General features: G+C 40.7%; 1 protein-coding gene across 5 annotated transcripts in view; it reads right to left on the bottom strand.

The window, feature by feature from the left end:
* GLB1L2 (galactosidase beta 1 like 2) overlaps nucleotides 1-15,180 on the bottom strand; it is a 67,015-nt gene that overhangs the window by 44,430 nt on the left and 7,405 nt on the right. For all 5 annotated transcript variants that reach the window (XM_078608244.1, XM_078608241.1, XM_078608240.1 and 2 more), the window contains 8 exons: nucleotides 10,267-10,335; nucleotides 8,253-8,348; nucleotides 6,342-6,450; nucleotides 4,990-5,082; nucleotides 4,344-4,425; nucleotides 3,401-3,465; nucleotides 2,233-2,317; nucleotides 866-1,003 (listed from right to left, as the gene is read on the bottom strand). In XM_078608244.1, coding sequence (XP_078464370.1) covers nucleotides 866-1,003; nucleotides 2,233-2,317; nucleotides 3,401-3,465; nucleotides 4,344-4,425; nucleotides 4,990-5,082; nucleotides 6,342-6,450; nucleotides 8,253-8,348; nucleotides 10,267-10,335 — 737 coding nt within the window. The remainder of the gene's footprint in view (nucleotides 1-865; nucleotides 1,004-2,232; nucleotides 2,318-3,400; nucleotides 3,466-4,343; nucleotides 4,426-4,989; nucleotides 5,083-6,341; nucleotides 6,451-8,252; nucleotides 8,349-10,266; nucleotides 10,336-15,180) is intronic.

Genomic DNA, 15,180 nt, shown 5'->3' with positions numbered 1-15,180 from the left:
GGTCTCTCCCTCTCTGCTGCTCTTGCTGTCTGGAATTCCTACCCCTTGATTTCTCCACTGCTAACTCTATCTCCCTGATCCAAGTTCAGACTTAAGACCGTCTTTCTCTTCTCCTCCGCCTAAGCTGTATGCTCATCAATAAGTCCTTAATTCAATAATCAATCCCTCTTTCCCAGAGCCCCGTACATTCCCATGTATCTCCACCCTCAAATGAGGTCACTTTTTCCCCAGTGCGCATCGTACACTACACTGCAATGTCTTTAGACGGCTTTGTAAATACATATTGTATTGTATTAAAAAAAAATGCAATGTTGACGGGTGGGTGGCTCAGAGGGATAATACTCACATAAGATTATGGAGGCAGCAACGCAAATATCCTGAATATGTATGGGGGGGGGGGGGGAAATGTGCCTGTGTGTAGCAAAACCAGCTTACATGTCTGTACTGGGGCAATGGTCTCGTGATTCAAGACTCCACAAAATGCTGTTAGATTCAGTCAATGTACCTACTCTTTTGTACCTTATCTTTGCATCTTTGCAGCTCTCCAACCAAAACATTTTAAAATCACTTATTCAGCAGATGTGCACAGCCAACAGCAAAGGGGATGTATATTTATAATGATGATGATGGTTGTGATGATGTGAACAATGTTTATATTTGGGATGATCATGTTCATGGTTATGGTGGAGTCATTGATATTCATTACTATAATTATTGTGGTGGTACTGATCATAATGGTTGTGTGGGTGATGATGACAATTATGATGACGATATTGGTGGTAGTAATGATGCGAATGTTGAGTATGATAATGAGCAAGATGAGAATGATGGTGGAAGTGATGTAACGATGAGATTCATCGCTCACCATAACTGGTGATATCTGGTTGATATGATGGCAACTCCACAGCCCCATTCATGAATCCAAAGTTTGTTCCTCCATGAAACATGTAGAGGTTGATGGATGCTTTCTGGTCCAGTATCTTCTTCATGTTGTCAATCAGTGCTGCAATAGGACAAGCATGAACATATTAACAAGATGGCAGTGGTTTCTTGTATAGTGACAATACCAGGATATTGGTGTTGTGATGATGTTGAAGTTAGAGTCAGCACACACAGTATTCAGAATCAAGAATTATTATTTATCTTGGAGAAATCCAATGAGTTATGAAGCTAATTTTTTTTTACAGATGTCCAGTAGGGGCAGGTCAGAAAGTTACAACAAAACAAAGCAAATCACTAAAATTAATTAAACTAAACTGTTTTTTTTAACTAGGTAAAGCCCACTTAGCTATTAGTTATTTTTCAGAAGTGATCTCGTTACAATTGATAGCTCAACGAAGAGGCTTATCATGTGGAAATGTATAGCAGCCAAATGATCTCCATGGATGTTTCTGGAAAGTTTCCAAAATAAATATGTCAAAGTACAATGCTGTAGTATTTTTTTCAAATTAGTGATAAATGTGTTTTCCTAGTATATTGGTTATTTAAAAAATGAATGCATTTTTTTCGTAATAAGTCTACAGCCCAATGCTATATACTAGGTATGACACAACACTAACCCCTTTACACTGCGATTTGATGAACTGTCAGAATGAAGAATCATTACTGTTTCCTTATTACCGCCTCGTGGTTTTTTATGTTTTTGTCTTACTTGTAATTTTCTTCACTACACTAGCTTGAATGTAACATGAGCATATTGTTTGTATATAACTTCCATACATCTAAAATGATCAACTCTCACATCAACAATTCAATGTTTGCATCATGAGCACAATAACTAATTTTTGTTGATTAATTGGTGCATCATTACATACCGAAGACTGCATATAATAATAAAGGTGGCAGGATAATATAACTTTTTATTGACAAATGTAAGTTGCAAGCAATTCATACCCACAGTATGGACACATGTATGAACCTATGGTATGAATGTCTATACACTGCACCGACGTAAAGCAACGTGGATTTAATTCCCCTGATAAGTTCACCAGTAGAAATTGGTATCTGATTTTGGGTTGCGTGTCCCTTAGGTTGACTGAGCATAAAATGATCAATTGGAACATGATGGATATGGTCCTGATGTAAGAGCCCCTTCATGTGTTGTCAGACTTAATGTTTGCAAAGCAAATCCATATATAAAGGCCAATACTGTACAGTGATGCAAGAAATATCGTACGCAGCATACGTGCACATGTTTGCAAACACAATGTATATATTAATATATATATATACCGTCAGCATTGAACACCATGTGGTAGTTCCCCCAGCTGTCAAACCATCCCGTCCAGAACTCCATGACCATTTTAGGAAGGTTTGGCTGCATTCATAAAATGCACAAAGACAAATGCACGAAGCCAAATACATAGATCCCCCGTGTAGCCATACAGACTGTTGGAGCAAAGTGCTGTTAGCGAGCACACATTAAGGTCAACATTGCACACAATATGGATGGCGTTGGCCAGCACCATGCCTGCCCACCTATGCTGACCTCACCTATCAGAGGCCCAGAAGTGCAGATGTTCATCACATCTGTTGGCTGCGTGCAGGAATTGAACTCAGATTGCCAGCTTTGCCACAGTGAGTTAAACACGTTCCTTCGGAGTGGGCAGGTAGGAACTTGGTTGGACAGCGCATTCGTGCACGACAGAAAGCTCGCGGTCACGTGACGCACTTCAACCAATCCGGCAGCGTACATGTTTGGGAGGGGCTATGCACGACAGACAAATAAACCCTGGTGGGCAGTGTGGAACTGTTGTTCCTACCTGTACCACTACACTAACCACTCCCAAAACACACACCTGCATGATTCTGTCAGTCCTTTGCATGGACGATGTAGAAGGGCCATTCCCCAAAATGACGATAGTCCTGTATATTTTTTCCTCAATTATAATAGTATTTGCTTATTGATGATTTAAAGTACATGATGATGATGATGGAAAGTACAGGTAAAACATGTTTCTGAACAACACGCAAGGTGATCAACAAAGAAAATACGGTAGAACTGGAGTTATAAGCGACAAAAACATCACTGGAATGCTGCACATGAAAACAAATGTACAAAATGTAAAACAACGCATCAAAATACCAGACATCCCAGACACTCTTTGCATTAAATTGTATTTATACTGCTCAGTAAAAAAGGTCAAAATGGTCAAAGGTATTGACAGATCAGTGGCCAAAAGAGAGAACATGCTGAATGAAGGGATCAAATTGAGCATGGTACATCAAAACAGATGTGGCATAAATGAAGTTTTACAGAGCTGCATACAGATGCGGTAAGAGTACTACAAATGTGTGGGTCTATCGGGAAATTATTACAAGATGTTATTTGATGATAACCAATAACAGAATAAACAAAATATTTGTTTGTTAATTGACAAACTTCGAGGACCATACCAACCTGAACTGAATCAAGATGCTCAAAGTAGCTCCTTTGAAAATGCTTGAAATTCATAGTTGACAGAGCTGAAACACAGTTATCAAAAGTTTTTCTTGTTGTGACTGTGTGTGTGTGTATATATAATGGTGAAATTTGGGCACATGCCACTGAATTGATTCACATTTACATTAATGATTGGCAAAGCCACCACTCTCTAACTCATAACAAATGTAGCACCCCCCTACCAGATGCGAATACTGCAGGTATTTATAGGAAAATAACATATGGCACATTGAAAATGACTGATGATGCATTTATAATGAACCCTGTGTTAAACGTTTTGAGTAAAAAGCATGATTAATTCCAAAATTACTTACTTGAGCATTCGGGCACTGACTTTTTACAATTCTAGCATTTAATAACCACACCTGCATCAATGTGTTCCATATAAATACAAAAGAAAATAGTCATCCTGGCTGGCGGTATTTGACAATACATGTTCCAGCAAAGATCGCATTTCGTGTACCAGCTGAGCCACACACAATCACAACCAACCCAAATGATACAGAACCCACTGCCCAAAGAGGGCAACTCAGTTTGCCTCTCCAGTGTTTGCCAATTGTGTTAGAATAAACGTACATGTTCTAAATTAACATATGGCAATTACAGAAGCATATCCCGTTGTGCCAGACGAATTAATTTACCAAAGGATGTACTGTATTTACTAACAGGTCTATGGAATTGTACGATGATTCTTTATACCAGCATCTCGAGCATATTAATATCTGTACGTTACATAAGTCAGCATTGTCTTGTGGGATGGAGCTCAGCTTCATTGGCAGCCCTGAACCCGACCTGGGAGTTCCGAATCCTGCCAGTGCCAACTAGTGGAATAAATAAATCAATAAATAAATGTACGTGAACAGTTACAACAACGTATATGTAGGTGTAGATATACAAGTACCTCCATCCAGTGCTCCTTGGCTTAGCCCATCTTTGTTGTCCGATGTCATCAGGAACTCGATGATCCCATGTTTCAGCAAAACCTGCAAACACATTCACAAGACAGCCCATAAAGTTGGGACACACGTGGTTAGTATTGTTAGTATTAGGGTAGTTAAAGGTAACTGGTAACCAGTAACATATTCCAGGTAACCCTTGCAAAAGAGGAAATGTTTCATGATCTCAATGGGGTTATTTCATTCCCTGGTTAATTACAGAATACAAAAGTAGAATTTTAGGAAATGAATGCACCAATTTTAAAATAATTGCCACGCAGGGAGATGGAAAACAACTGGCAACTTCTGTACGGCAAGTGCCAGTGTGCTAACCATTACATCAAGGCAGTTCCCTACCTTAGGCCGAATACTGAACATGCTAAGATTATTGCTGTAGATGTTGCTGTGTGTGGCAAATTGGTTTTGTGACAATGTTTTTGTTGTGTCCAGTTACGAGTAGATTTAATTTAAAAAAGAATATTTTAACAAACATCTTTAACATCTGCTGCTGCTGCACTCATTGCTGTTAGTGTCGTTGTGCATCTTGATGCCCACATTGGCTGTCACTTTATCAGCAGCCGCCATGGCTGCATATTTGCTGTGGCTGTTTACCTGCTTTACGGATTCCATGTAGCCAGTGTCCTTGGCATAAGCTCCATACTCATTCTCCACTTGCACTGCAATGATGGGGCCACCGTAAGTGTACTGCAAACATTAAAGAAGAACAAAACACCATTAGGTTACGGATACACGTGCATTAAAACTAGCCATCTAAACGATATGAACTGCTTATATAAACATGCAAGGAGAGAGTGGATAAACATAGCTAAGCAGTCTAATATTTGGCATGCTTGCAGGAGAGACCATAAAAGTTGGTCTGCACGATCAAAACATTTCATCATGCTGTAAAGTAATACATGAAACAATACTTGAAACAGGAGACCATTATGTGCACACTTATGAATGCATTATCTCATCCTCTTTATTTCAATGGTTTAATTTGGCTCGCAATCAATCACTATCCGAGGTTCCAATTGTGTCCCTGCCAGACATCTCTTAATTGTTGAGCGAAGGTCTGGACATGACCTGGGTTTTGCTCACATTAATTCCCAGGCCCAAGTTTGCAGCCTCTTCAATGACGTTTTTCCAATGGTTCTTGCATTTAATAATAATGGTACAAGTACCTACTGAAAAAAATGTCTTCAGTTTAATTAACAATCTAATTATTATGACTATACACTGTATTTAAAAATAATCATCGCAAGTAATATAACTCTTGCCAGAATTTTAATCTTCTAAAAACATTTCCAACCAATGCACATGCTCCACAATTCTAACTTAAACAAAGACAAAGATCCCCCTGAATAGCCTTAACAGCGTTGGGGCAAACGCTGTTCGCCATCACCTATGAAGGCCGGCACGGCACACAAGGGGGTGTGTGGCCAACACCACGCCCGACCGCCTTTGTCTTCCCATTGGCGATGTTTTTACACACCGCACCAGGTACTCATTTGAGGCTGAGTCGACCTAGGTGAGACCCAGGACTTGATCAGATAATCGTCACTGGTGTTGACCATGAGCGGGAATCGAACTCGGGTCGCCAGGTTTGTAGCGCAGCGCGCTAACCGCGACACTACCACTCCCCCAAATCTAAACACAGCCCAAAAGATGATGAAGTGCATTTATTTAAAATATTTCAATCGGAATAACACACAGCAGCAATCATCGCCCCATCCGGGCATATTGATGCCTGCTTGCAGACCAGGTGCCAAGACACCTTGTGCCATACAGGGACAACTGCCATTGGTGGTGTGCTTTCAACATTTTTTAGATGAAAAGTGACGTAAGTCACTTATTGCAGTTCTGAGATGCCCCAGCATGAAAGACGCCCTTTCAAAAACAAAGCATAATTGAAACGCAGGATTTAAAGTGTTACTGTTAAGCAGTTTACAAACATCACTCACTTGTAGAGGAGCCACACTTGGCATGAGCTTCTCAAAAAAGTTATCGACTGCATCTATAAATCCTGAATAAGTTGTCCGTAATTTCATATCTGGGTCTGCCAGAAGCCAGCTGTAACACAACAAAGAAGAAACAAATATATCGGTGTTAAATTAGTAACCATCACTGTTCTTTCAAACCACTGCCTGAAAACCAGTTTAGCTTTGTAAGTGTGTAAATTGGAAGGATGCGAGTTCAAATTCCCACATCCCAGTCAGAAGCCAATTTGGCTGTTCAGCCCTCCACCAATATGAAACTAAATCCCACTCTCGATTTAAAGCTTTCGTGACTGCAGGGATTCATCTTCTTGGTTCTTTCGGTAAAGTCACGTAGAAGGGAAATAATTAAATAATAAAAATACAACATAATAAAATACTATTCTCACGACGTTTCGGCCACAATGCAAGCAGCCGTCCTCAGGTGAAGAACAGGTCTGTCGGAAAGACAGACGCTGTCTTTCCGACAGACCTGTTTCATTTTTAGAATTGTATTATTTCCCTTCTACGTGAATTTACCGAAAGAACCAAGAAGATAAATCCCACTCTGTGGAAAGTCAACTTTAGTTGTCTTTTGAGCTGTCTGTCCCCGATATAGAAATCTGGAATGTCCAACGCTTACGCTAAACGCAATGATCATTGCATGATATCGTCATGTGCTGCGCTGGTTTGAATATGTGCTTGATGTTAGCACATACACAAACAGGGGCGGTTTCTTCATTAGGGCGATTGGGCGACGCACCACCAATGTCATTCAACCACAGAGTCACGCTAGCCGTCACTGTGCCTCTGGATATAGTCCAATCAGCGTCATGCTACGTTCTGTGGAGTACCGCCTCTTTTTGGGCGATTTCCCTCCGGCTGAGAATCGCCCCGAGTGGTCCCATAGACTTACATTCAAAGATGTTTTTTTTCGAACGGGGGGCGCTGCAATGCATTCTCTATGGCTTCCGGGAGGGCTCGCACTAACGTGCTTACGTCATCATACGTAAGCACGTTTCATCCAACAAAATTATTTGTCGCCACCTAGTGGAATCTTTAATAAAAGAAACATGAGTGGATTGTATTAATAGTGAGTATAGAAACAAACAAGATGTATTGTAAGAGTCACCTTATTTTTCATTAATATTAAAGAAGTGAAGTTGCCTTTACATGCTTAAGCTGTTAATTTATCCTTTGCATGGGTGGACCTTATCCTTATCAATCATCCAGACATTTTCCCCCCCTGAGAGATTTTGCAGGAGCCGCCACTGTACACAAACAATCTATGCACGGTACAATTTGTGCCTGAGTTTGTGTCTTCCAAGCCTGGATTGGGAATACCCTTGGTTGACCGCCTAAACAGATAGGAGGTGTGATACATTAAAATCAGCACTAGCCACACTATTCTACATGTATTGTACAGGAAGTCCTCATTTAACGTGGTAGATGCGTTCCTGAAACGTGCTGCGTGAAGCGAAAAATGTGTTGAGCGAAAACAATTTCCCCATAATTAATTTAACAATCAAGTTGGGCGAGATACGATGTACGCTCACACAGTAAGATGTTGGCACAAGTAAGGGTACAACGCCGTATTTATCATTCCGCATACTGTAACATACCGCTCAGTCGCGCAGCTCAAGAAAGCAGTTCGTTGTCGACCACTAGGAAACCGCGTTACAACAGGGCGTGATCTGCATTATAACGGGTGCATTGTACGAAAAGTGTTCCCCAAACGGAAGGAACACGTGATAGCGAAAGCGCGTTGTGTGAACACATGTGAAGCGAGGACTTACCTCACGGATCTGAATGGATATTTACTCTTAGCACTTGCCTCAACAGTCTGTCAAGCTAAACAACGGGGTGTGAGTGTGTGTGTGCGGCTGATATGTGAAATACCTTGGCAAACCTCCCAGATCCCACTCGGCGCAGATGTACGGTCCAGGCCTCAGGATCACATGCAAGTCCAACTCTTTAGCCAGCTGAATAAATGCCCTTAAAACATTTACAAACATTGACGAGTGTTTAATCAAACATGCAAAGAGCAACTATAACTTGTAAAACACGCTACCTAATTGTGAGAGTAATGTATTTTTACTTGAAGGAAATATAACATTTCAGATGTGCTTTATCTCAAGAGCACACACACGCTTACTTCTGTAGAGAATATCACAGGGTCTTTAACATCCACTTAACAGCTATAGCAGACATGTATGAAGCACCAGAATAATTACTGGGTGGCTGATGGAATTAAACTCGTGGAATTGAAAATAAGGAATGTTGAGCTTGTACAAAAAATCCAGTTTCTTTTTAGGAAATAAAAAGATCGATGTTTGGGTTAGACTATTTAGTGGCATGACCAAATCTGCGTCATGAAGCCCCATCACCACCGGACTCAGTCACATGAATTGTTATGTGTGCAAGCGTGTTACGCGCCAATTATTATAATTTCAGCTCACTGATGAGTTGAAGAATCGTCACAGCCAAATTTAGCAGATGCAGATGAATTGTATTGGCTGTGAAAAGCATTCACGTTAAATAAACAAGTTATCGGGGTTAGTTTAGAACATGAACTTAGTGAAAAAATATTCTTAGGTTTTTTCGGTAAAGTCACGTAGGTAAAAAATTTAAATTAATAAAAGTAAAATAAAATTAAAATCACGACGTTTCGGAGGCAACACAAGCTTCCGTCTTCAGGTGGAACCGTCACAGCCACGACAGCTGTATCAAGTAAATGAGAGATTACAAGAGCTACCACTCCGTATATATAACCATTACAAAAGCTACCACTCCGTATATATAACCATTATATATACGGAGTGGTAGCTCTTGTAATCTCTCATTTACTTGATACAGCTGTCGTGGCTGTGACGGTTCCACCTGAAGACGGAAGCTTGTGTTGCCTTCGAAACGTTGTGATTTTAATTTTATTTTACTTTTATTAATTTTAATTTACCTACGTGACTTTACCGAAAAAACCTAAGAATATGAATCCTTGCAGTCACGAAAGCTTCAAATCTAGAATTAGTGAAAAAATACACACTACATTCAATTGAAGCTGTACGTTTTAGTTCATCTGAGTGCAACCAGCAGACAGCCGTCTACTCTAGACAAAATAAGTCGCGGTGAGATGAATACACTTCAACACAGCACGGAGCTTAGTCAATCATTGTTTGTTGCACATCACTATGGGTAGTGTGTAGACTTTAACACCCACATTCCCTGTTCTTTTGACTCGAACTTCTAATGGATAATCCTCCCCGAGTGTGATGTATTTGTACACAGCAGGTTACGTCCTGCAGCACAAAGTGTGAGGTAAACGTGCAAAGGTTTCAAGATAATGAATTCATAAGCCTAGGCATTATAAATTCATACATTTTTCCAAAGCAGCCAACATTTGACCCATTTCACATCATAGACATATACTGCACACATTTAAACCTTTCAATGACTCAATTAGCATTGTGTATACACATTCACGAGTGGTGTTATTTGCATAGCTTTATAGCTAAAAATGTGGCTGTGGATAGGGAGGTAACCAGTTCGGTAGGTGGATATGTGGATAGATAGCTATAAAGCATATTTCTATCAATCTTATCAACATTTAAAATCAGACGCGTTATATGCACCATGGGATCATCATAGTCTACTGTGATTGCATCTCCATGCTTTATAAATGTTCGTATTCTTTTATACTTTTCCTTTAATGTTCATATTTGCTATGTTCTCTACCCAGGCAGGTTAAGCTACAAAAAATGCTCCATAAGAAGAGAGGAGCACATCGACTGGGGATTTGAACATGTGAACGAGGCAGCCCTTTACTGTGGCATACTAAAGTGAATAAATGCATAATAAACATTAAACACATAAATAAATGAGTAGCAGTTGGGTAATGCATTCACTGTGACAGTACCCAATATCCAGAGACCCGCTGAAGTCAAACACTCCCCGCTGCGGCTCATGCAGGTTCCACGCCACATATCTGTGTGCAGACATGGAGGGAGAGATATGCATGTGTAAGTGTACAGGGGTGTGTATGGGAAGTTGTAGTGTAGTGATTAGCGCATTGCACAACAAACACAGCTATCCGAGTTTGATTCCTGCTCACAACCAAAATGCGAGGTTAACTAAGCCTTAAATCGGTACGTTGTATGTACGTATGTTTAACTTCTTGCACGCCGTACATAGCCAACCGTGCTAATCGGAGGTGTGGGGAATGGACAACAAACTCAACACAAAAAGCAGTTTTAAAGAAATGAGTTTTAAATCTAGATTTAAAAGTGCATAGCTCGAAGTGGCTTCCTAATATCGGAAGGAAGATCGTTCCAGACGGCGGCAGAAGCGCTTCCGAAAGCGCACAATGCAGTGATCGTGTTTGTTCGATGGCTAGCCAAATTGTGCAGTGTGTAAAATATCAGCACTGGGGAGACAAAAGGTGGGGCCGCATATGGTGCTTGCCACACCACCTCCTCATGCGCCGTTCCGGCCTTCACTGGTGATCGATATTAGCACTTGCCCCAAAAGTGTGTTAAGGCTATAATAGGGATCTGTCTTGTCCATGTGAGTGCTTGTGAGAAGACGTATATGGGTGAGCGCACGTATATGGGTGAGCGCACGTATACGTGTGTGTGCACATGTGTATGCGTTAAAGTGGGCAAAATGTCCTCACAGGATATACTGTCATGTGCTTGTGTGCGGAAGTCTACGTGTGCATGTGTGCCACGTGCCAAATGGACTGTGGTGTGGTGGGTGTGGTAGATGTGTGCTGGTTTACACGTGGGTGTGTAAATGGCACTATATATCCACTGTTACATTTGCAAAAGAATCATGACTATGTTATTTCATGATGATTTCCCAACACAACCCCTTGTTTGAGCATAATTGGTACAACGAAATAATGCATTTACAGCAATACTTTTATTCTAATAATTTCCTCGATATTCCTTATATGCAGGAATACATGATATATGTACCAAGATTATACTGCATTTTATGCAAAATTCTCATCTCATGCAGCATCAATTTGTGAACATCTCATTTTGTATCTTGTGTATTTTAAAATCAACATCATAGCCTGCACAGCTCTAAATAGCACATGTAGCCACAAGCATGTGGCCAGACTGCCATCTACTGAAGTCGATTCATTTGAACATTACACACACATTTTAAGCAATACAGTGCAACATTTACAGTTTCACATTATTTTTACATCTACATGTCAATGTGTAGAGGTCTTTAACAGTCCACTGCTGGATGACCGCTTCCCCACGCCATGTCTGTTGTGTGGATTATTTGACCATACTTCACCACACGAGTGAGTTCCAGTTGGCAAAGGCGGCGCCCAGCACTGGTTCATATCACAAACCACTGACATTAGCCTTGACCAGGAATCAAACTCAGGTTCTCAGGTTAATTGTGCAGCGTGCTGACCAGTGGGCCACTGATACACCACAATATAAATCAAGAAATTAACTTGCAACAATTTAATAAATACTAAAACCGCATATATCTATCAGTGTATTGCTTAGAAAATGTTTGCTTTTGTAAGAATTACAGACTAATCAATTGCACGTTCTCAGACTCGTGTCATTATGAAACAAAAATGTTCTTATGCAACTCCCACATTCAGCAAAACATCACAATGTCAAGGGCTGTCCCATAAGACGATGCCTGCCTAACAATACTTCTGTAAAGAGTGATTCACTGCGTGTTACTTATTGACTGTACTGTACTTACACATTTAATCCCTCAGAACTGCGCTAGGCTTGAGCAAGATAAAGTTGCGTGGGACAAGATTGATGATTTTGGCTGTCTGGATTTGAGGTGCCCTACCTAAGTATTCTGACAGAAATGATGAGGTGAATGAACTATGGAGTCACCTCCAAGGAAGGTATCTGTGAATAGTTTTTCTTTTACAAGGTGCAATGCTTTTAATTTGGGACAAGCTGGTGACAACAGATAAACCCTTGAATAACGTCGTAGTCTTTACCATCAATTTTATAATGAACGTCACAGAGTGACGACACCGATGAATAGCTAAAATTGACTGCATGATGTCTGGCACAGTGGCAAGCGAGCACACGGTGAAGGTCAGAGGGTAACCTTGGTCAATACCAGTGACAGCCCCATAACTCGCCATCATTATTTCCTTCTCCTCGATGTCTTAACATCGTATCATGGTGGCGAGATGTTAATTCCCTCACCTGGTATACAGGAGGTGGTGGGTTTGATCCCGACCCTTACACCTGTAAATTTGGAGTTTTCATGTCTCACTCCTTGTGGTTGCGTACATTTTTCTCCGTTTTTTCCCTCTACATTTAGAAACATGCATTTAGAGTATTTGGCTGCTATACATTTCCATGTGATAAGCCACTTCGTTGAGCTATCATTTCTGTTCAGGTCGCTTATAAAAAAAATAGCTATATAGCTCAGTAGACCTTAACTGGTAAAATAAAAAAATAGTTTATAGTTTTATTCTAGTGTTTGCCAGCACGATCAACAGCCAGCCTCAAAGATCTGCTTTTCTAGTTCTCCACCATCTGGCTGTAGGGTCCCGAAGTGAGGAGAGCATCATAGACGTTAGGGAATGGTCCAAGAGAAGGACACCACTCAACTACTTCCAGTGTCAATTTTTAGCGAACCACTAATGGTGACAATGATTATTTTCAATCACAGTTGCTGAGCGCAGACTCAAAGGCCCAGATACCAAGTAGCCAGCAACAGGTAAGCATGCCTAAAGATTATTTGGCTCTATCGGTAAAGTCACGTAGAAAGGTCAATGAAAATAACAAAAAAATAACAAAAAACTACCACGTTTCGATCACAACACAAGCGATCGTCATCAGGATAAAAAAGAGGGGGAAAGCTGCTTAGGCAGACTGTTTTAAAGGGTTAAAATGGGTGTAGCCCAAGGGTCATAAACAAAGTGGGCGGGCTAGTGATGTTAATGTGAGAAATTAGCATATCCCAGATTTGAAGCTTTCGTGACTGCAAGGATTCATATTGTTAGGTTTTTTCGGTAAAGTCACGTAAGTAAAAAATTTAAATTAATAAAAGTAAAATAAAAATAAAATAAAAATCACGACGTTTCGGAGGCAACACAAGCTTCCGTCTTCAGGTGGAACCGTCACATCACGATAGCCGTGACGGTTCCACCTGAAGAAGAAAGCTTGTGTTGCCTGCGAAACGTCGTGATTTTTTTTTATTTTTTATTTTACTTTTATTAATTTTAATTTTTTACCTACGTGACTTCACCGAAAAAACCTAAGAAATTAGCATGTTAATGTATGATCGGAGAGCGGCCTCCACGATGAGGGCGCTGAGGTGGCTATGTTAATGTAAGAGATTAGCATGTTAATGTGAGAGATGAACATGTTGATGAAAGATCGCAGAGCAGCAACGTCGAGCTCGGCGAGCGAGGTGGCTGTGTTAGTGTAGGAAATTTTACCTGTTAATGTAAAATCATAGAGCCAAAAATAACAACTAACATCGGAAGGTGGTAAGATGGGAACATCACAGCCAGTTATGACTTAAACTGGTTGACATCGTCCTTCCAATGATTGCTCAGTTTGTACCCATCTTCTCGATTGAAGTTGTGTCTGTGTCTGAACATGAGGATGGCTTCATGAACGAATCTTTGTTGGTAGCCAGTGGGTTTGCAAAGTACCTTCGTCTTAGAGAAATACATTTCGTGTGAGCCCACCACATTAAAACAATGATTAGCCACGACCAAGGTATTGGTCCTGCCGTGTTTCAGATCTGCCTTATGTTCACGAACACGGTCCGAGACATGTCGCTTAGTTTCCCCAATGTAACGACTGCCGTAGACGCCGGGGTATTGCATGTTAGGGATCACATCCTTCATAGATGAGATCAGATCACAAATTTTAAGTACTGTGTTAAATCGAACCTGGATCCTGTATTTGCTCATGATTTTGGAGATCTTTTTGGTGACCTCTGCTATTTATGGCAAGGTGATGGTTTTGATTGGGTCCTCAGATGGTTCTTTCCCAATGGTTGAGGTGCGTGTGTGAGTCGGTGTACGTGTGTGTAAGTCGATGTGTGTGCGTGGGTCCATGTGTGTTTGTAAGTCCATGTGTGTGTGTCAGTCAATATGTGTGTGTGTGTAAGTCCATTGTACACCCCTAGCTGCCACTGCAATTCAGTGGCCTAAAATACAATGTTTCAGTCCGGATGATCGCTGCAAAGTATGATCTGTGTTTTGATTTAGTGTTCTGATCTTAAAGGTGCATTGAAAAATGTTGATACTCTGACTGATGCTCCTGCTGTTGTGGATTGACTCATGCAGCCAGCTATGGCTGCAGAGTTTGGTAGTACATGTTGTTTACGTCGTTTATTGTGAAAATTCGGTCACAGTTCCTATGATCACTGTTTCATTGCTTTTATGGCTTTATTTTGGTGATTTTCGAAAAGTTTTTTGGTTTGGCCATGTTTGTTTGTTGTAGTACAGAGTTAGACTGATGGCCTTAATCTAAGTTGTCTTGTGGTTGTTGTTGACTTGCATCCTACTGGGATTTTTGCACACAGTGTTGGTGTACGGTGCTTTTTCTGCAATATTTTGCTGTCTTTTCTTGGATTTTCTGTTTGCACATAGTCACTTTAAGATGTTTTCTTGTTCATGTTTTTGTTTTTTGTTTGTTGCGGTTGTGCCCGATTCAAGAGCCGAATGGCTCACAGGGCTATACCTAATAAATGAACTTGAAGTGTGTGTAGGTCGATGTGTGTGTGAGTCTATGTGTGTGAGTTCATGTGTGTGTGTGTGGGTCGATGTGTTTGTGTGCGTGGGTCAATGTCTGTGTGTGTGTAA

The sequence above is a fragment of the Lampetra planeri genome, chromosome 29 (assembly GCF_965212315.1).
Source record: "Lampetra planeri chromosome 29, kcLamPlan1.2.h2, whole genome shotgun sequence".
Lineage (NCBI taxonomy): Eukaryota > Metazoa > Chordata > Hyperoartia > Petromyzontiformes > Petromyzontidae > Lampetra > Lampetra planeri.
Note: the sequence above shows the minus strand (reverse complement) of the source record. Positions and strands in the feature narration are given on the sequence as shown.